The sequence below is a fragment of the Lutra lutra genome, chromosome 2 (genome assembly GCF_902655055.1).
Source record: "Lutra lutra chromosome 2, mLutLut1.2, whole genome shotgun sequence".
Taxonomy (NCBI): domain Eukaryota; kingdom Metazoa; phylum Chordata; class Mammalia; order Carnivora; family Mustelidae; genus Lutra; species Lutra lutra.
The window spans coordinates 67,360,975-67,381,771 of record NC_062279.1 but is presented as its reverse complement, the minus strand read 5'-3'; the positions used below and the strand labels follow the sequence as shown (position 1 = coordinate 67,381,771).

Below are 20,797 nucleotides of genomic sequence, written 5' to 3'. Positions count from 1 at the left end.
CTCTGAGGCTAACCCCTGTTTATATCACAAAAACAGCATTCTTTTAACTCACGGTTGTATTACTGTTGATCCCCTTTATGCCCATTGAGAAGGATGCTCTATTTAGCAACCTTAAACTTGATAGAGTGTAAAGGACGGTTGTTCCATTAGGCTTTTAAAAAGCATTGTGTTCGTATAACAGATAAGAGTAAGTTCTTACTTTGGAAAAGTAAAGCAAGCAGTGTTGGAATTCTGACAAGAGGGGAAGGGTTCGTGTGGTAAGTCTGCTGGGAATTGAGAATTTAATGGTGTTTTAAAAATATTATGTATGAATATTTCTCTTATGAATAAATACAACTTGAAGAACACTCCTGTGAGAAGCTGAGTGTAAACATTTCCGCATTGATTTTGGAATTACTTTTTACTAATTAAGGAAACCAAGATCTCTTGATATTCTACATGTATATTTAAACAGTCTGTGTATCTTCTGGGGTTTTTTTTCTTTTCTTTTAAATTACAATGTTGCAACTTGTGTCTGTGGGTTTTGGTCTTGTCAGCACTACAGGCACCTCTCAAGCCTCTCCAGCCTTCCCAGGTGGTCTCGGCCAGTGATCTTCCAACAAATGTTGCACCTTTAATAGTCTTTGATACTTCAGAAGAACAGAACTGTCCAGAGAACTCCAGTGCTACAAGATGTCCAGTGCCAAGACCAAGATCAAAAGCCAACCTCAGACCTGTAGCCAGAGACAGTCACATTAAAGAGCAAAATCACCAGAAAACCAGCCCCACAGCCACAGACAAGGAGTCCTCGCTGAGCCAGCCCCAGTGTTTGTTGGATAGTACCAACAACTTGGATAGTCAGGCAGTGATGAACATTATGAACACAGAACGAAGCCAAAATAGTGTCATTTCAAGAATCAAAGCATTTGAGGGCCAGACAAATAAAGAAACCTTGGGACCACCCGCGAAACCAGAAATCGCTCCCCGCACACTCCCCCCCAGGCCTGCTCTTCCCTCAGGGAAACCCTCAGTGGCTCCCAAGCCAGCTGCCAACAGAGCTTCTGGAGAGTGGGACTCCTGGACTGAAAACAGACTCAAGGTGGCCCCCAGGGAAGGGCTTACCCCACAGTCTCCACCGCAAGAAGTAGGGAGCATCCCAGTAACCAAACCTGAATTGCCAAAGAAACCAAATGCTGGCCTTACACGAAGTATTAATCATGAGATTCTGGGAGGAGGGCCCATGGCTGAGAGCCCTGACGGTGGGAAGAAAGTCCCAACCCCCGCTCCTCGGCCTTTGTTGCCGAAGAAATCGGTCTCCTTAGAAATCCCCAACTCTACAGCTTTGCTGAAACCGGTCACTGTTCCTCCCCGACTCTCAGTGGCGTCACAGGCCAAAGCATTCAGGTCACTGGGAGAAGGGCCCCCGGCCATCTCCCCGGCTGCAGCTCAGCAAAGCAAGCCTCCAGGGGACATTGACCTCATCAGTTTTGATGATGATGTTTTACCCACACCAGCTGGGAACCTGGTTGAAGAATCTCTTGGTTCAGAGATGGTTCTGGGTGAGTAAAAAGGAGAAGTGGGAGGGAGTGAAAACTCACCAGAGGGCATCTTGAATGGCACTTTTGCTGTTATAGTTTCTAGGACATAATTTCTGGAGGGGGTGTATGTGTGTGTGTGTGTGTGTGGTGGTGTGTGTGCATGCGTGCGCGCTCATGCCTGTGTGCTCATGCCTGTGTGTGTACAGAGACAGAAACACAGATTAAGAAACATGGAGCTGGGAGGGAGATGGAGACAGAGGAATAGGAAAATCTGGAATGGGGGAGATGGAGACAGAGAAAGCGGGAGACACGTGTAGACTACTACGTGAGCCGGAAATAAGCAGACTGGGTCTAGCGGCTAAACCAGGTGTGAAGCTGACTTCCCAACTCTGGCAGCTGGAGAGTCAAGCACTAGGGGGAGGCAGGGGAAACTTCTCATAGATGAGAAGTCAACAGTGTGGCCCCAGAAGGGCTCCTTAGACTGAGCCAGCCCCATGGGGAGTACCAGGAGAGGCATCGACCCTGGGGAGGACTCTGGCAAGAGCAAAGCCAGGAATGACGACCCAGCCATATGTAGCAAAAATTTTTTCGCTTATCTTCACAGAACATCTTCCCTGGGGAATACAAAGTTTTGTAAATAAAATACAACAGCTGTACATTTCCTGCCAGGATCAGGACAATTAAATTTCTCAAGAGGAAATTCAGAGAGTATGTTTTCTTTGCTCACACTATTCAGATGGAGGCTATGATGGTAAAGCTTATCTTTGATTTGTCAAAGTAAGCTGCTTTACTTGTCATTGATGATTCCTTTTACTGCTGTTTACTTATTTGGGTAGCATTTGTGAACATATGAGCTTAATAGTGTTTTCAAAAGGTTAGCTGTCATCTTATGGATGTTTAACATGCATCAAAATGGGATAAGCTCTGTGATTCAAAACCAAATTCTGTACAGCACAGGTGTATTTTAAATGATAACAAGCATATTTATTAAATATTTATCATGCATATGACATGTTAGTGGCTACAACATGCCTCTTGTTGAGGCAGGAGGAAAGGCATTAGAGTGTACTGAGCTTCTGCAGTGTTCCAAACATTTTGCTAGGTACCCAGACCTACATCATTTAATTTAATACTTACAGTAACTCTCTGCAAGGTATTGGTATTGTTGGCCTCAGTTTGCAGAAGAAGAAAATGAGACTGAGAGAAATCAGTGGGTAGCTTGCCCAGTGTCATAACATTAGCAGCTTCCAAGGCATGATTCAAACTCCCATCTTTTTATTCTAGGTCTAGTGTATTTTTCATTATATGACATTGCTAACCAACATTGTATGAATCCTTAACCCTTCAAGTCTTTGTTACATCATTTTCTTATTTAAACCTTTTTGGTGTTACAAGGTTCACGGTGGGATAGGAATGGTAAAACCAACAACAGCAAGTTGTTAAGGGGTGGAAACAGCACAAGCCAAAGAAATACCACCTTTTGTAGAAACTGCTAGATTCTGTGGGGATGGCAACTTGATTAATAACTGCTGAGACTTTATTCCCTGTCATCAAACGGATAATTACAGTCATCTTCCAAAAGAAGGTCAACAGTATACATTCAACATGAATATAGTCTCATACCTCATACTCAGCCTTTTCTGTCCCTTGATTTCTACCACCTCATTGCACAATATCTAATTATGTAGGCAGTCTCTTAGCGAAGTATGTAATTTGCTTGCCCTACCTGACTCTAACCATTGCTCTTGACTGTGGAGTTAACTGAAGCTTACTTCATCATCTTTCTAAACCTGCTCCTTTTCCTATTTTCTGTACTCAATAATGCCATCATGTCCCCCATCATGTCCCCAGCCTTCCTTGGAGAAGCCTAGAGATCATCTTCGAGTCTTCCTATGTGTCACACTGTTTGTTTGGACTTGGAGTCAGCCCAGAGTCTGCCACTTAACTGCTGTGTGACTTTGGCCTATTTACTTAACCCTACTGTGCCTCGATTTCCTCATCTATAAAACATGGTAATAATACTCCTCTTGGAGGCAGTGCGAGGATTAAATGTGATAGTGCAGGAAAGCCCTGTCCCATTGTCTGAAACGTGGTAAGTGCTTATTAAGTAGTAATCATTGTTACTTCTTGCCCTTCACATCCAATTAGATACCAACTCCTGCTGGTTTAACCTTCTAAGTAGTTCTTGAGCCCTCTCATTTCCATCTGCCTGTACTGCCCCACTTTGGGTCTTTATGCCAGATTACTGCAGAGGCCTCCTACTTTGAGCCCCTGCTTTTGCCTCAAACCCATCATCCTCCATGTTATGGATACCCAAGGGATTTTTCTAGAGTATACCCTGGACCTTGTTGCTCTCCCACTTAATGTCCTCCAGAGGCCTTTAGGATCACCCTGAATTCCTCAGCATGTAGAGAGGTTTTTGTTCATTTATTGATCTGGGGCTCCGTGACTTTTTGATGGTGTATCAGTAGCATTGTCTTTGTAAATAAGGAATCACGGTCTCTTTGTGAAACCTTACTTAATCACCCTGGCATTAGCCCGAAACTGAGATAGGAACGCGAAAGAAAGGAGAGGAACTCACAAATATGTCTTTCCTCCTTTTCCTTCCCTCAAAAATAAAGAAAATCTAATCAACTGGTTTTCATAAAATGAAGTTGCCGTATTAATCTCAGGAAATAGAGATCAGAAAATACTGAAGCTGTGAAAACATGGTAAAGATTAGAAAAATTATTAAGGGAAAACTCATAAAACAAGCAATTTAATATTGGATTCATTCCTTGGGTAGAATGCCTTCCAGGTTAATGTAATGGAGCTGAGAAGTATTAGCAATTCCTCTTCACACCTTTACAAATCATACCCAGTTGTCAAAAAAAAAAAAGCAGAATGCTCTGCTGTCAGCCCCATTACACAGACCAGAATAATAGTTTAGCAGCCAATTTCTGCTATTAACAGAACTCAAGGGAAAGAAATGACAGAAAAGCAAGCCAAGGATGGTGAAACTAATTATGATGACAAGCATATTATGAGAGACAGGTAATGGGCAGAAAACTACATTACCATCAGTGTTTTTCTCAGCCCAGTAATGAAGACCATGCGGATAGAAGTGTAAAAGGGGCCGGCTTGTTTGGCTGCAGGTGTGGAATAATTGGTTTGGTGCGAGATGCTGGAAGGAGGGCAGAGTAACTACTGCAAATAAAAGTAGAGAAAAATGCCATGGACGTTCCTTAGTTTTAGATAGGAGAGCGTTTTGGATTTTGTTTTGTTTGTGTTTTTTTGTTTGTTTGTTTGTTTGTTTGGGTTTTTTTGAGATGCTCTGTGTTTTCTCTCTAGAAGCCGGAGCAAACTCTGTGGTACAGTCATGGCACTGTGGTTCTTAACCCCTCCTGGGAATCACAGAACTCTGAGAATCTTATTATCCTGGGATTCTTTTCTCTCTCTTGAAAATAGCCCTTTAGCTCACATATGCACAATTTCCAGAGCTTCAAGGGCCCATTCTTGGACCCCAAATGAAGCACTTCCACAGAATATTACGATAACCTCCAGTGGACTGGTACGCCCATGCAGTGAAGGATTGTGTGCTAATTAAAAAGGAGGCACACCACCTATTACTTCCTGCTGTGTTCCAACGCCCAAGATATCGTTAGGTGAAAAATGCAAGATATAATTAATATTTGTGGCATTTTAGCTACTATTTGTGTTAACACACACACATACAGATATGTAGTATCTTTGGAAAGATGTATAAAAAGCTGGTAACAAAGGTTTTCTTTATGAGGGAACTGGGTTGGCAGGAGAGGATGATCTCCTCTTCTGCCAACCCAGTTCCCTATAAAGGGGAACCTGGTTTTCCAATAGCTAACCATAAGCAGAATTAGGATGAAAACCTGGGGGAGGGGCGCCTGGGTGGCTCAGTGGGTTAAGCCTCTGCCTTCGGCTCAGGTCATGGTCTCAGGGTCCTGGGATCGAGCCCCGCATCGGGCTCTCTGTTCAGCAGGGAGCCTGCTTCCCTTCCTCTCTCTCTCTGCCTGCCTCTCTTCCTACTTGTGATCTCTGTCTGTCAAATAAATAAATAAAATCTTTAAAAAAAAAAAAGAAAGAAAGAAAACCTGGGGGAGTTAGCTCTTGTCATCTTCGCTGCAGAGAGATAGCTGCTTCCCACACTGACCCTCAGTCTTGGGATGAGTAGAAATGTTAAAAATAATAGTATATGATTTTTCTAAATTGCTGTTATTCAAGATTATAAATGAAAGCCTATTATTTTGAACTACATATGTGTAAATAAAACATTCAAAAACATATGTGCATTAAATCCTATTACATAGACTCAAAAAAGAGTTTTAATTTTCCATATAGCTTTAATTTTTCTAATTACCTTATGGAAGATTTTATGCCCATTATTGCCTTTAAAAAGCAACTAAAAGGACTAGAATTTTCTCTTTTTCCCCCTTATTTTTAAGTGGTTTTTGGTTTGTTTGGCAGGGGAGTTATTTCAGCTTCATCTTGTAACTTTTTTCTTGTGGTTGAATTTATTTTACTGGATTTTTTCAATTACAAAGTAACACATATTTGCTGTAACAAGTGAAATGATACAAACATTTACTAAAAGAAAAAAAATTTTATCTCCTCTAGTCCGTCCATATCCTCAATGTTGTATGCGGCCTTCTGTGCCTTTGGACATTTCAAACCAAAACTTACAAACATACATATATGTACTTTTTCCTACTTTTTACGAACATTTTCATCATACTATACCCTTGTTTGTTTGTTTGTTTGTTTATATAACAGTGAGATTTATGGACTTCTCAGTCCAGTTGGTCTAAGTCTTAATTCCTTGTTTCCTTATACCTGCCTAATATTTCTTAGTGTGAGTATATTGTGATTGAGTCAACATTTCCCCTATCCATGGACATTGCTTTTGATAATGCTACAGATAATGCTGTAGTAAACATTAATAAATATTGCCTCTCCTACTAGTGTTCTTATTTCTGAAGGATAAATTTCCAAGGAGTGAGATTGCTGGGTCAGAGGTTATGAACTTGAAACATTTTCATTGTACCAGTGATCCAGTTTCCCACTTGGCATTGCCTGGAGTTCCCAGACATGAGATGCCATCTTTGCTTTATATGTTGCCCACTTTCATTTCTGTTAGAAAAAATACCCTGCTCATGAACAGACATAAAAAATAGTCTTCGTACTGTTTAACTAAAGAGATTTGCACACCATCATCAAGATGGAAAACAGGCCTCCAGTTTTCCTCCCCCTTATTGAAGTGATGCTCTGTGTCCTCCCCACTAATCTGCACACCTCGTCTGGATTATAGCCTGGACAGCATGCAGACAGAGAGGCAGATGCTGAGCTCACTGACTCACTGAGCACAGCTGGGGCAGGTCATTAAACAGACCCACTCCTGCCAAACAGCCCACCGTACTAGAACCCGAAGACTTCCTTGCTTCACTGTACTAAGAATTTTTTTTTTCCAGAGACGTGTAGTAGAATAATTTTACATGATCTGAGTACCAATTACGAAAGAGTAGCTAATGATATTAAAAATAAAGACCAAGAAAGAGAAAGAGTGGGTAGGTAACTAGAACACTTGGAGTAGTTTGTTATATGTATCTATACTACTTCAATGTAAATCCTTTAGGTTTAAAAAAAATAAGTAACTGGGCCCTTCCATGTAATGGGTGAGTTCTGCACAGTGTGCAGGATTTGAAGCGGGAGTCTTGAGGACTGTCCTCCAACAGCAAGCATAATTTGGATGCCCCTGTGCTTGGCCCCTCAAGGCATTGATTGGTGTCTTTTCTCCTTTCCCTGCCCTGCCTTGTGCATGCCCTCCCCCTGGAATGTGAGAGAGTGTAGGTGGTGTTCTGGCTCAGAATATACTATGGGTTGGGAAATAATTGAAATCATCCCATGCTCAAGATTTTCTTCCCCCTCCATACCAACCTCTCCCCCAAAAAAACCTCAACTAAAAACCTATACTAATAACCAAAAGATTATAGGTATCAGAAGCAACTATTAAAGCAGAAATGCCACTTGAAAGGTAGGACACAGTGAACAGTCACCAGCCTTAATCCTTTCCTTGAGTTTTTGGTCCTTTTCCCAACAGAAAACAGACCCCTGATACAATGGAATGCGACAACCAAGACTTGGGGGGAGGGAGGACAGTCAAATCTCTGAACAGTCAAGTGTCTTCCACAGCTGGGGAAAGGAAGGTGGGACTTTGAAAGTCAGTGGGGTCCAACAAGGGCCAAGGAGGCAGAACAAGGGCAATAGTAGGGAGAGATGAATAGGAAGGAAAGATGAACACAAATGGAAGATACTATGTTTCTGTGTTTGAATAAAATGCATACCAGGATTACATAGGGTCTTCAAATTCTTTCACTTCAGCTAGTATCACTCAGAATAGATGAACCCTTTAGGGAGTTCATATTCAGGTAATATTTGCAATAATGGGCTTTAATACAAGCGAACATACCCCTTTTTTTTAATACATATCCGCTGGCACTGCTGTTTCCCAGACACTGGTGCATATTATCCAAGTTGGAAGAACTATTAGAATATGTGAAATCTAGTTGTTGGAGAGATGGTGTAGAGAACCCCCCCTCCCTCACCTTTGCACTCTCGTTTTACGCTGCATCCTGCTTTCAGTCTGCCCACACCCGAAATCTCTCACCATGCCCTACGTTTTCCTTTTTCAGTAGTACTTCTCACGTGGAATACCACATGAACTACTTACTATTGTATTTACTGTTTATTACCGCCATCTCCCTACTGGAATGTAAGTGCCGTGAGAGCAGGTTTCTTTGCTTTGTTCACTGAAATATTCCCAGCAACTTAGAACAGCATTTGCTTTGTAGCAGACATCCAGTCACTTTTGAGTGAACGAGAGTGAAAAAGCAGATTACAAGGCATGGTATAAGATCCTGGGTTTTTTGTTTATCAAAATACCTATATAATAATACATGTAGTATAGTAAAAAAATCTGTAGGCAGATCACCAAAGTTTCATTATTACTGGAGGGATGGGATTACAGGAGACCTTGCCTCATAGATTTCTTAATGTTTCCGATTTTTATAATAAATACTACTTTTGAAGTAAAAAATGGTATAACAAAATATAGAATTTAAAAATGTGGTTCAATCTAGAAGGAACTTTGTTTTGTGAGATCCTAGGTTACAGTGGAAGAAAGTTGTATTATTACAACTTTTTTTCAAGTTTGATATTATTTTGATAATCCTCAGTTGGTTTCTTGAACTTAGACAAGACTTTCCTCACTTGTGAGCTAATATGTTTCCATGAAAGGGTCATGTAATATATTATTTTTCTCAGTAGCCTAGTAGTAATTGTTCTACCTGGCACGCCACTTGAGGGCCATTCCTAGGTGGTAGATAATAAAATGGGATCGTACTTTACCACAGTATCTCCCCACCTATCACTGTTCCTGGCACGTGGTAGACATACACATGGGAGCAAGTGGCTGGTGAGTGAGTGATGATGCCTTTGGTGGCATGGATAATGGTAGGGTTGCCTGTGATCTGTGGGGCAAGGGAAGGTCAGGTATTGAAGGGCTGGATGGCCTTCTTATCCTTAGCCCAGCTCTTCATGTGTCCTGAAAGTAGCTGGTCAGCAGAAGGTGCTTCTGGAACTAGAGCTCATAATCGGCAAAATATGAACGCTGTTCATCACAGGAGCTATGGTGTATGTTGTTTTTACAGGAAGTATCTCCCTATAGTGAAGAGTGTAGAACAGGGGCAGAATTGCAGCCTCTTGTAGAATTAAAGGCAGAAGCAGCTCAGGAGAGTCTGTGTGCTGCACATAGTATCCATTATACAGCATTTATTTTATTTTTGCTAATCTAGTATTTTTAGATTTCTCGTCTTTAAGAAATTGTATGGTCATTTCCCCAAAGTACTGAAAAGAATATTTACATTAAAGAAAAAAAGACTATTTCTTTCAGCTTAAAAAAAAAAAAGTTTGGTAATTATGTCTTTGTTTAAAATACTTTCTCTGAACATGTATTGTCAATTTTAAATGAATCCGTTAAATGGAGAAATGCCCAGCATGGTGTCCTTGCCCCCAAATTAAATATTTGAAGGAAGATGTCTGATTTTATCTCCAGGATAAAACACTTCCCATTTCACGTTGACTGAAGTGTGGTTTGACTGAACGACTGGCACTCCTCTGCTGGGCACCTGCCCTGTGCCAGGCACGGTGCTGGGGAGGATGAGGGCCCTTGGTGAGCCCTGTATTCCAGTCCAGGCACAGGAGTGTGGGGGAGAAAAGACCTCTTGCCTGTGGGAACTAGGAGGCCCCCCAGTAGGGGGGAAATTGGCTCCTCTTTCAATTGTCCCTCATTTTCAGGCGACACTTAATGAAATGATTGTACTCCCATGGAAGATAGCTTCTACATAATTCAAGATTGTCCTGGATATCTCTCATCAGAGAGGAAGAAAAGCCACATGAATTATTTACAGAGCACCAACTTATTTCCTTTCATGAGCTCCGACTTTGTTTTTGTCTCTGCAAACTGAGATTTTGTTTATCCATGAATAGTTTTCCCTGGGGCATGAAAATATGACTCTTTAATTATGAATGAGATTTTTTGTTTGAGTCCGTGTTAACTAAAACATGCAAAATAAACTGTGTTTTTCATTAGATCCCTTTCAGCTCCCCATAAAAACAGAACCAACAAAAGAACGAGCAGTTCAACCAGCACCCACCAGGAAGCCCACTGTGATTCGAATTCCAGCCAAACCAGGAAAATGTAAGCACTAATCGGCCTTCTTTCTTTGCTTCTCCAGAGCCTGGGAGAAATATATACTAATTGGTCAATGTCTGCTTTTGAAATTATGTGTGATCGGCCATTTGCTATTATTTACAGTGAAAGGACATTTGAAAACAAGTTCTTTTTTCACAGTTCTTTAGACAGTTGGTATAGTAAATATGGATTTCATTTATCTATACCGTAGTCTCTAGGCAGAGAGTAGAAGGAGTCTGAAACTCAGAAAAATTGTAGTATCTTGTTAGTGCCTTGGGTAAAGATGGTAGGAAAGTACAGTTGACCCTTGAACAACACAGGTATGAACTGTGTGCGTCCACTTATATGCAGACTTTTTTACAGTACAGTACTATAAAGGTATTTTCTTTATGGTTTTCTTATTTTTTTTTTAAGATTTTATTTATTTGAGAGAGAGAGAGAGAGCAAGCGGAAGTGGGGATTGCTAGTGGCAGAGGGAGAGGGAGAAACAGGCTTCCTCCTGAGCAGAGAGCCCGATGCGGGGCTCAATCCCAGGATCCTGAGATCATGACCCGAGCCAAAGGCAGACACTCAACCAACTGAGCCGCCCAGGCACCCCTCTTTATGGTTTTCTTAATAACATTTTCTTTTCTTTAGCTTACAGTTTTGTAAGAATTCAGTATGTCATATGTATAACATACGAAATCTGTGTTCATTGGCTATTTATGGTATCAGTAGGCTATTAGTAGTTAAGTTTCGGGAGAATCAGAAGTTACATGTTGGGGGCGCCTGGGTGACTCAGTCAGTTAAGTGTCCGCCTTCGGCTCAGGTTGTGATCCCAGGGTCCTGGGATTGGACCCCACATCAGGCTCCCTGCTCAGCAGGTAGTCAGCTTCTCCCTCTCTCTCTGCCCTTGCCCCACTTGTGCTCTGTCAAATAAATAGAATCTTTAAAAAAAAAAAGAAGAAGATGACACATATGGATTTTTGGCTGCACCAGGGTATCAGCACCTCTAACCCTCACTTGTTCACATGTCAATTCTGATTGAAAGTGATAGCAAATAACGTTGTGTGTGTCTGCCTGGATACCATAGTCTAAGTATGTATGAATTATATGAAGAGCAGTAACCAAGAATTATGAAGACATCATAATGTCTAACATTTTTTAAAATCAGTGTAACTTTCCATTTTGATATTATTTCATGCCTTGATTTTTTTTAATGGTACAATAAATGATATTTCCTATGAGCTTTTATAAGGACTGCAAAGAAATTATTGTAAGAGAGAAGCCAAGAAGGCCAGGCCCATTTATTTTAGACCCTGGAGATGGTTAAAAGTTGTGTGTAAAGGTGTGTGTACATGTGCGTGCACGTGCCTGTGCAGTGGTTCCAAAGCGGTTCCTGGCATTGCTCGGGGCCATCACGCAGTTTTCGTCGGGAGCGTCTGCTCTCATTTCATTTCATTCAGTGCCTTTGCATGGTCCAGATGCATCCTTGCCTCTAGCCAGCAGGAGATCCTGCCACGCCATTGCTCCTGGTAGCAGATCAAGTGTCCCCGTCCTTCACCCGTCTGTAACATCCCCAGCTTACTCTCCAGGCATACCCTGGAATGCCATGAAACCCCTTTAGTTCAGGGGTTTGGTTTTCCTGTAAAAAACTACCCAGAAGGATCATACTGGTTTTGGTCTTTTGAGTGTTTTGTTATTAATTGATGGCTCTAAGCCACATAGAAGATTAAACAGTGACTGTGAAGAATGCGGGAAAAAAAAATCAAGGGTACCAAATTCTGGTGGGTTCTTGCTTCTTAGGAGGTTATGTGGTAGGTTAAAGAACTGGTGCTATACTTCTTTTGACAGCATTAGATAGCCCGCAAATCAGTGGGCTATGTAAGTCTCACAGATGATAGTTCAGTGGGTTTTCTGCTTGCTGTTACCTTGTTAAAATGTATTCTGGATTTTAACAGGCACAGTGAAATACAATGAGCATAAATATTGCCTGATGCTCATGTAGGTTTTAAGTAATACAGTTTTTACATTTAAGTTTATTCTCCTGTTGCATCAGGGTCCCCCAAAACCCCGGGTTTGACGATCCCTAGGAGGACTGGCAAGACTTAGCATTATGTTCACAGCTGTGATTTATTAAGCAAAAGTATACAAAACAAAATCAGCAACAGGAAATGGTGCATTGGGCAAAGTCTGGAGGAAACCTGGCATGGGCTTCTAGGTGTTATCTCCCAGGGGAATCACAAAGGCTCTGCTTAATTCCCCCAGGATCCAGTTGTGACAACACAGGTGAAATGTTGTCAGCCGAGGAAGCTCATTAGACACTCAATACCCAGGGTTTTTATTAGGGGTTGGTCACATAGGCACCTCTGGGAATTTGGGCACATTCTAAAATTCTAGATTCTGAGAAGAAAAGCAGGTATTCAGCATCAACCATATTTTTTCATTTTATCAGTTCTGGGGCTGGTGGGAACCTTCCCCAACTCCCAAATTCCCAGATGCCAGCAAGGACCCACCCTGGAAGCAGGCCTTTCTATGAATAAGCAGTCCCGGGCCTGCTACATTCATTCTTGTCTGCATACTTACAAATTGGATTCATAGTCGTAGAATCCTGTAGTGGATATATTGAGAAATCACCTTTATTTATTATTCTGACAAAGTTCCAGGAACTGTTCGAAAGTTGGATTCTAACTGCCGTATGTGAGAGAACGGACATGCCAGTGTCTAGAGCATTATTTCTATTTATACTAAAAACCAGTTCCCCAGGACTGTATTATTCTAGTTATTAAGCAATTCATATGTGCTATGGAGGAAAAAAAAAGTTCCTCGGTGTTGGAAGAACTTGGAATGGTCAAATGAAGAAAGGAAAGTTTGTGGTACAAGACTTCTTGGTCTTCTTTGAGCCTGTCAGATCTTTTCCCTTGAGGTTTGTTTCTTCTGACTAAAATGTCCTTTTCCCAGATAGGTGCAGGGCTCCCTCCTTCACCACTCCTCCGGGTCTTTGTTCAAATGCCACTTTTCTCATTGAGACCTCCTCTGACCACATGATTTGAAATCAGAATTCTCCACCTAGCCCACACACGCATTCCTGGTAATCCCTATGTCCCATCCTGCCAGTAAGGTATCTCCTCTCTACTTTCATGTTATTACGACTTTGTGCCCTTAATGGTTCGTCACAGCAATACAGTATCCTGAGTGATTGATCATTTCTTTATAAGAATAAGAAAACTGTACCAGAGTGAGAGTCTTCAAGATGGCAGCTGAGTTGAAATGTTGCTGTGTGTCTTCTGCTTCTTGCTGAGAATGCTTGTCTGTCTCTTTTTCATTTCATCTCTCATTTCATTGTTTCCTAGTAGCTGGTCTGCGTATTTTCCTCCTTTAGAGAGTGTTTTCCTGCCTGTAGATAAAATAGGAACCTGACAGATCATCCTCTTGTTTATAGGTGTTTCATGTGAAATGAGAGTAGAGAGTGTTCATTTGAAAAAGGGGAAAAAAATCCCATCTCCTTTAAGTGTCTAAATCTGTGTGAAAGGTGACTTTAGCCTCCTTTAGTATGTTAAGTCATCCTCTCTCCAAGTGTTTTTGCACACAGATTTTAATTAGCTGTCACTAATTAAATCTGATCTTTTTCTTCTTAGAATATGTTAAGGGGCCTATGCTATCACTGACTTAAGGATGTAGTTTGGATGTAAAGATACTGTTTGTTAAAATGAAGGCAATTAAGTCCATTAATCTGGAGCTAATGAATTAGAAAACATTTAATTATTTGGGGGAGGGATGTCTGGATTACACAACTTATTAGGAAGCAACATGCCATATTACAATAGCACAGGCTTTAGGGTTCAAAACCCTGGATCTGACAATTACTAGCATTAAAACATTGAATGGCTTATTTATTGTCTTCTCAGCTTTGCTTTCTTCATCTATAGAATAGGTAAGTTATTATGTAGCGCAGTGCTGTCCAATAGGACTTCCTGCAAAGATGGAAATGTTCCAAGACGGTGCTGTCCATGATAGTAACTGCTAGCCAGAAGTGTCTGCTGAGCACTTGGCCACTGAGCGAAGATAGCTAGTTCAGCCGAGGAACTGAATTTTTAATTTTGTTTAAGATGTAAGTTTAAATCACCACATGTGACGACTAGCCAGGGAACTGTGCAGATAGAGCACATAGATATCAGTTGGAGAAATGTATATGAACAAAAGGCCTTAACTTAGTGCCTGGCGCACTGAGGGTTCTCAAAAATGCGGGCTGCTACTGTATTTATTCGGTATTATTTTTACTCTGTACAACATTCAGTAAAACTGCCTGATGTCTCCTAACCCATCAGTCTTCTGAGGCTTCCTAGCTCCTTCTCATTTACTTCGCTGTCCATTCTTTGTGTGGCTCTCTTAAGATGGTCTTTTTCCTGAGGAAGCAAGCTGCAATCATTTCATCTTTCAGAATCCCCAAAGGCCAGAAATTACTGATGAATTACTGCTACTTTTCCAGGTTTACATGAGGATCCACAAAGCCCACCTCCTCTCCCTACTGAAAAACCTATTGGAAACACTTGCAGTACAGTGTCTGGAAAGCTCAGTACTGTTGACAGAACTAGAAACTTGGTAAGTTGTCCTTATAAATTGTCTTAGATCAAAGACGAAGCTATGTGCTAATTTTAAATTATGATGTCCGAATTATTTTACTGTTGGTCACATAAAGACTTCTATTGCAAACCAGTTCTGAGCCCCAGTACTTATTTAATGTGATATTCAATATTTTTTTTGAAGATTTTATTTATTTATTTGACAGAGAGAACACAAGTAGGCAGAGAGGCAGGCAGAGAGGTCGGGGAGCCAGGCTCCCCGCTGAACAGAGAGCCCCATGCGGGGCTCGATCCCAGGACCCTGGGATCATGACCCAAGCCGAAGGCAGAGACTTTAATCCACTGAGCCATCCAGGCATCCCAGTTGTTCAATATTTTTAAAATTCTCGTAGAACAAAAAAATTAGGCCAGTTCATTATACTTCATCATAAAATAATTTGTCCTATACTGTCCTATATTGTCTTTTAAATGGCACTAATAATGAGAAAGTTATTGAAATCTCTAAAAACCTTTAATATTTGTGGAAATAGACTTAGTCATCAGTTTCATTTAAAATGTCCAACTGGTGACATAATTTTAAGATAATTACCATAAGAATTTGTTCATCTGAAATTTAAGGAAAATAATTTTTTAAATAAAAAACAGTACTTTAACATGGACTTGTGAAACAATGGTAGTTAACAAGTTTTAAATATATATATATATATATATTTTTTTTTTCAATCTTAATACCTTTTCCCCATACTGTTTCTAATTCCCATATGCTAGATTATCTTTTAAGGTTTGTTCCTTAACGAGTATTGGCAAGGATGTGGGGAAAAGGTAACCCTCTTGCACTGTTGGTGGGCATGTAAATTTGTGCAGTCACTGTGGAAAACAGTGTAGAGGTTCCTCAGAAGATTAGGAACAGAACTACCATATGATCCAGCAATTTCACTTCTAGGTAGTTACCTAAAAAAAAAATGAAGACAGTAATTCAAAAAGACGTGTGTACCCCTATGTTCATCACAGCATTATTTACAGTAGCCAATATACGGAAACATCAGAGCGGCTTCCCTGGGTGGAACTGGATGGCTCAGTTGTTAAGCACCTACCTTCAGCTCAGGTCATGATTCCAGGGTCTGGGGATCGAGCTCCACATGGGGCTCCCTGCTCGGCGGGAAGCCTGCTTCTCCTCTCCCACTCCCCCTGTTTGTATTTTCTCTCTCATTGTGTATCTCTCTGTCAAGTAAAGAAAAAAGAAAAAAAAGATGTGGAAGAAGCCTAAGTGTCCATCATTGGATGAATGGGTAAAGAAGATGTGCTGTCTATGTACAATGAAATATTACTCAGCCACAAATAAAGATGAAATCTTGCCATTTGTGACAACATGGATGAACCTAGAGGATATTAAGCTAAGTGAAATAAGTCAGGCCGAGAAAGACAAGTACTTTATGACTTCATTTATATGTGGGATCTAAAAAGCAACACAAACAACAAAATAGAAACAGACTCATAGATACAGAAAACAAACTGATGGAAGTGGAAGGGGGGGGATGATAGATGAAATAGGTGAAGAAGATTAAGAGATACAAACTTCTGCTTTTAAAATAAATAAAGGTATGGGGGTATAGTATGCAGCATAGGGAATATGGTCAGTAATACTCTAACAACTTTGGGGAACAGAGTAGAGAGCCCAGATACGCACCTGCAACTCTATGGGCTACTAACCTTCGACAAAGTAGGAAAAATATCCAGTGGAAAAAAAAGATAGTCTCTTCAATATATGGTGCTGGGAAAATTGGACAGCCACATGCAGAAAAATGAAACTCGACCATACGTTTATACCATGCACAAAGATAAACTCTAAATGGATGAACGACCTCAGAGTGAGGCAGGAATCTATCAAAATCCTCAAGGCAGCAGCCTCTTTGACCTCAGCCACAGCATCTTCTTTGAAGACACTCTCCAAGGGCAAGGGAAACAAAAGAGAAATGGACTTTTGGGACTTCATCAAGATAAAAAGCTTCTGCACAGCAAAGGAAACAGTCAACAAAACAAAGAGGCAACCCACGGAATGGGAGAAGATATTTCCAAATGACAGTACAGACAAAGGGCTGATATCCAATTTTTGAAACTCAACACCCAAAAAACAAGTAAAAAAATGGGCGGGAGACATGAGCAGATACTTCTCCAAAGAAGACATACTGTAATGACTTTGTATGGGTGACAGAGAGTAGGTAACGAGACTTACCATAGTGCCCATTATATAATGTATATAAATATTAAATCACTGTGTTGTACACCAGAAACTAATACAATGTTATATATTAATTATTCAATAAAAAATAAAAATTAAAAAACAAAATTAAAAAAATTTTTAAGGAACAAATTCTTAATGCCTTTGAACCAAATTTTCAGTTCAAATTTCATAATAGTTTTATTCTGTGCATTAACTATGCTTATTAGACATGCGAACCCATCTAATCATCTAGTGAAAAGATACTTCTTTGAAGAAGACATTAAATTGAATTAGCCAATATCAAGTTAATGAGATTTTCCTGTAGGCTGAACTAAAATTTAGTGATCATTTGCATTTTCAAAGTACTTGGTTAATAAATTTTTATTAAAACTGGGCCAAGAAAGCCCAAAAGGGGTAATAGGGTCCCTATAATACTGTTGTTGAATAGGAGAGAATCCCAAATTTCCATGGAGGAAAATCTACTTAAGAAGGTTACTGGCTTCTACTCTAAAGGGTTGTAAAGGAGAGTGAGAGGATGATGAGCAGGCATATACCTCATTCAGGAAGTCGTGTAATGGGCTTTTGTAAACCATAAAGCTCTATTAAAGTATTAGGTATTATTACATTTGGTGTTAAGCGGACCACGAAGCAACTCCCACATTTTAGAAAAACAAGAAGAGGAAGTTAGAATAAACTAGACCATCTGGAGAGGTACTGTAATCACAATTGTACCTCACGTGAACAGGAAAATCCTGTCCTACATTGTTTACGAAGGAAGGCCAAGCATTCCGTGCTGTGTTATAATCAGTCCATACCATGAGAGACGTACTGGGTCTGAAGCAAGAAGAGAGAAGAAACAGACCACAAGGGACAGGAGCAGGCTAAAGTCACACATACAGAATTCCAGGGCCAGGAAGTCAAATCTATGCCTGAGAAATTCCTTCTGTTTGAAAAATTAGAATTACTGAATGAATAGTAGACCAGAGACCATAAAGCCTTCAGGTATCGGGGAGGATCCCTGGAAAGACTATTTTACCAGTGTAATTACCGGTGGGGATAGGCCTGTTCTTGGCCGGCCATGTCTTCTGATGAGGCGCAGGACGAAAACTCTCTACTATTTCTCCTGCCTTGAGAACTAGGGAACTTTCCATCTTAGGACAAGATAACTGTTAAAAATCTCACACTGGAGTCAAGGGTAAGGACCATGAGGAGCCCCCGGAGCAGGAACGGGTGCTTCTGTGTGCCCCAACCTCGCTGCGGGAACTCGGGGCTTCCAGATCTTCTCGGGGAAGCTGCAGCCAATGCAAGGAGTCAGGAGGCGCCCCCTGGCGTGGTTAAGGAATCCGGGCGGCCTTCAGGAGCGAAGAAGGGGCCCCACTTCCTGGAGAAAGAATAGAAGGAGCATCCGTGGAGACTGCTCAGTAGTTCCAACAGACAAGACTACCCCCTGGTCTTTTGAAGTTCTGCGAAAAACTGCGGGATTATTTTGATGTTAGAAAGTAAGAAGCCGTTTCAAAGCCGATGAACAAAAAGATGGCATCCGCAGGAACAGTACAAGCAGAAAAATCAACGTCTCCAGGAACTAAAATGCCTGTCCAAACACATCAAAAGCCAAAGTGCAGAGATGTCAGAGCTAAAGAAGAACTACAAAAAAGCAGATGCAGAGAGGCTCCAGTTAGGTGTGGAATATTGGAAAGGAGGAAATCACTAATCAGTAATCTTCCAGAGACTGTTGGCGGAACCGGGCACAAAGCTGGACTTGAGCGAACAGGACAATAGTGGGCTCCGCGGGAGCCAGTCCCCTCCCCTCTTCTCAGTATTCACTACGGATGCGGGACACAGCAGTGCCTTCCACCAAGTGCCTGCTGTTCCTGGCCGGTGGGGGCACTCCGTCCCCTCCCCGTTTTTTTTCTCCTGAGTTAAAATTTTCTCAGAAAACTTGAGAAACTCAAAAGATACTTGAGATCCTTCGTAAACATAACACCACTGAGAGAAAATCGCAGCTCGTATTTGACACAAGATTAGGATTCTGTGGCGGGTGTACTAAAGTACTACATCCCCTATAACTTTGTCAGATTTCTCCGAATGTATTTGCTTAATTTGCCCTTAATTATTAAGTTACCTAACAACTGTAATTCTGAAAAAAAACCAGTAAGAGTTCCTGCCTGTTAATCTTAAAGAGGGCCAAAGATATGAGTGAGTTTTTCAAAGTCCTAGAGTATTCGTCAGTGGGGGGAAATGGGCAGCTGTGTATTTATAAGGCATGGATTAGACTGGAATATTGCAGGGTTTATGCGTTGGTGACTCGCCTCACTACGTTAACTGAACTCATTAGTGAAACCAGGTTTTAAGGGCAAGCTTAATTTGTTTTTTAAAATGGGATTTTGAAACATACTTAAATGATCGCAGTTATTGGCAATTAATCATTTGGTATTTAAGGAAAAGCTAATATTCAGTTCAAATTAAAACACTGTGGAAGTGAATTTTAACTCATTTATCAGGTGAGAAGGAGGAAAACAGTCCAAATTAGCCCAAAGAACCCCAAGCAATAGTTCAGTCTTTATTGCTTATTATTGGCAGTGTAATTTTAAAGGACTAGCATTTTCCCCTTGTATTGTACTCATGTCCCAGTCCTTGGGCTACACCGTGTTTGAAGAACCTGTTGAAACAACACGGTTTGATTCCTTTACCCTAAAGAAATCTCCCTGTTGTTCTCCACGCTTCCAGTTTTTCCCCTCTGCTCTTAGGCACATACATTCCTGCTCCACCTCTCTTTTCTTTTTCCAGGTACCCCCTTTTACCCTCTCTTCTTTCTTGGGCCTTTTCTATTCCTCTTCACATACATTGCTTTCAGGCCATCCCTTAAGCTTCTTCTGTGTTCTTCCTTCTTCCAGTTGAAAAGCCACCACTTAAAGTATAAACCATCCAGCGATGTGAGGTCTGCCTGTTCGAAGCAAAACAAACTAACCGCCACCTCAATTATTATATGTTTAAACCGAGGAGCCATGCATATTTTACGTGTTGTCATGGGATAAATAGAGGCCATATATATTTTTTTAATTCCCAACAGTGCCTGCTTAAATTGCTGCTATATAGGATTTCAGAAACATCTTTCATACCTGGTGGGTCTGCTGCGTGCATAACCACGCTGTCCACTCGGTTGCGCTGTGGTCCACCTGCTCGTCTCCTCTCTGTTTTCACTTATATTAGGACTTGAAAACTTAGGTAGGAACAAGTAATGAATTAATATTGCTTAAGACCAGAAACTCTTAAGCTACTGTCTATAACTCAGCTACATTTCCACTTAGAGATCTAGCCAACAAGTTGTCCATAATTCCTCTTGACAAGCTCCTGTTTCAGATTTACCTTAACTTAAAAGAATTCTCTGATAATTGTAGGAATCTGACCACACGGGTCAAACAGGAGGCTCTGTGCGAGGACCCCCAAGGTTGCCACCAAGGTAAGTGAAATGTAGGAAAACTTGTAAAAAGTAAATTAAAGGGCTGCCTGGCTCAGTCAGAAGAGCATGTGACTTTTGATCTTGGGGTCGTGAGTTCAAGTCCCACATTGGGTACAGAGATTATTAAAAAAATAAATAAACTTTTTTAAAAAAGGTAAATTAGAGAAAAACTAATGATTCAAAGACTGGACTCTCTTTTCTGTTACCAAAACTGAGTGTTGGGGCACCTGGGTGGCTTAGTCAGTTAAGTATCTGCCTTCAGCTCAGGTTATGATC

At 40.9% G+C, this 20,797-nt stretch overlaps 1 protein-coding gene across 10 annotated transcripts in view; it reads left to right on the top strand.

Annotated features, from left to right (window-relative positions):
• SH3D19 (SH3 domain containing 19) overlaps positions 1 to 20,797 on the top strand; it is a 175,122-nt gene that overhangs the window by 131,013 nt on the left and 23,312 nt on the right. For all 10 annotated transcript variants that reach the window (XM_047717627.1, XM_047717630.1, XM_047717626.1 and 7 more), the window contains 4 exons: positions 537 to 1,538; positions 10,177 to 10,284; positions 14,747 to 14,859; positions 20,460 to 20,521. In XM_047717627.1, coding sequence (XP_047573583.1) covers positions 537 to 1,538; positions 10,177 to 10,284; positions 14,747 to 14,859; positions 20,460 to 20,521 — 1,285 coding nt within the window. The remainder of the gene's footprint in view (positions 1 to 536; positions 1,539 to 10,176; positions 10,285 to 14,746; positions 14,860 to 20,459; positions 20,522 to 20,797) is intronic.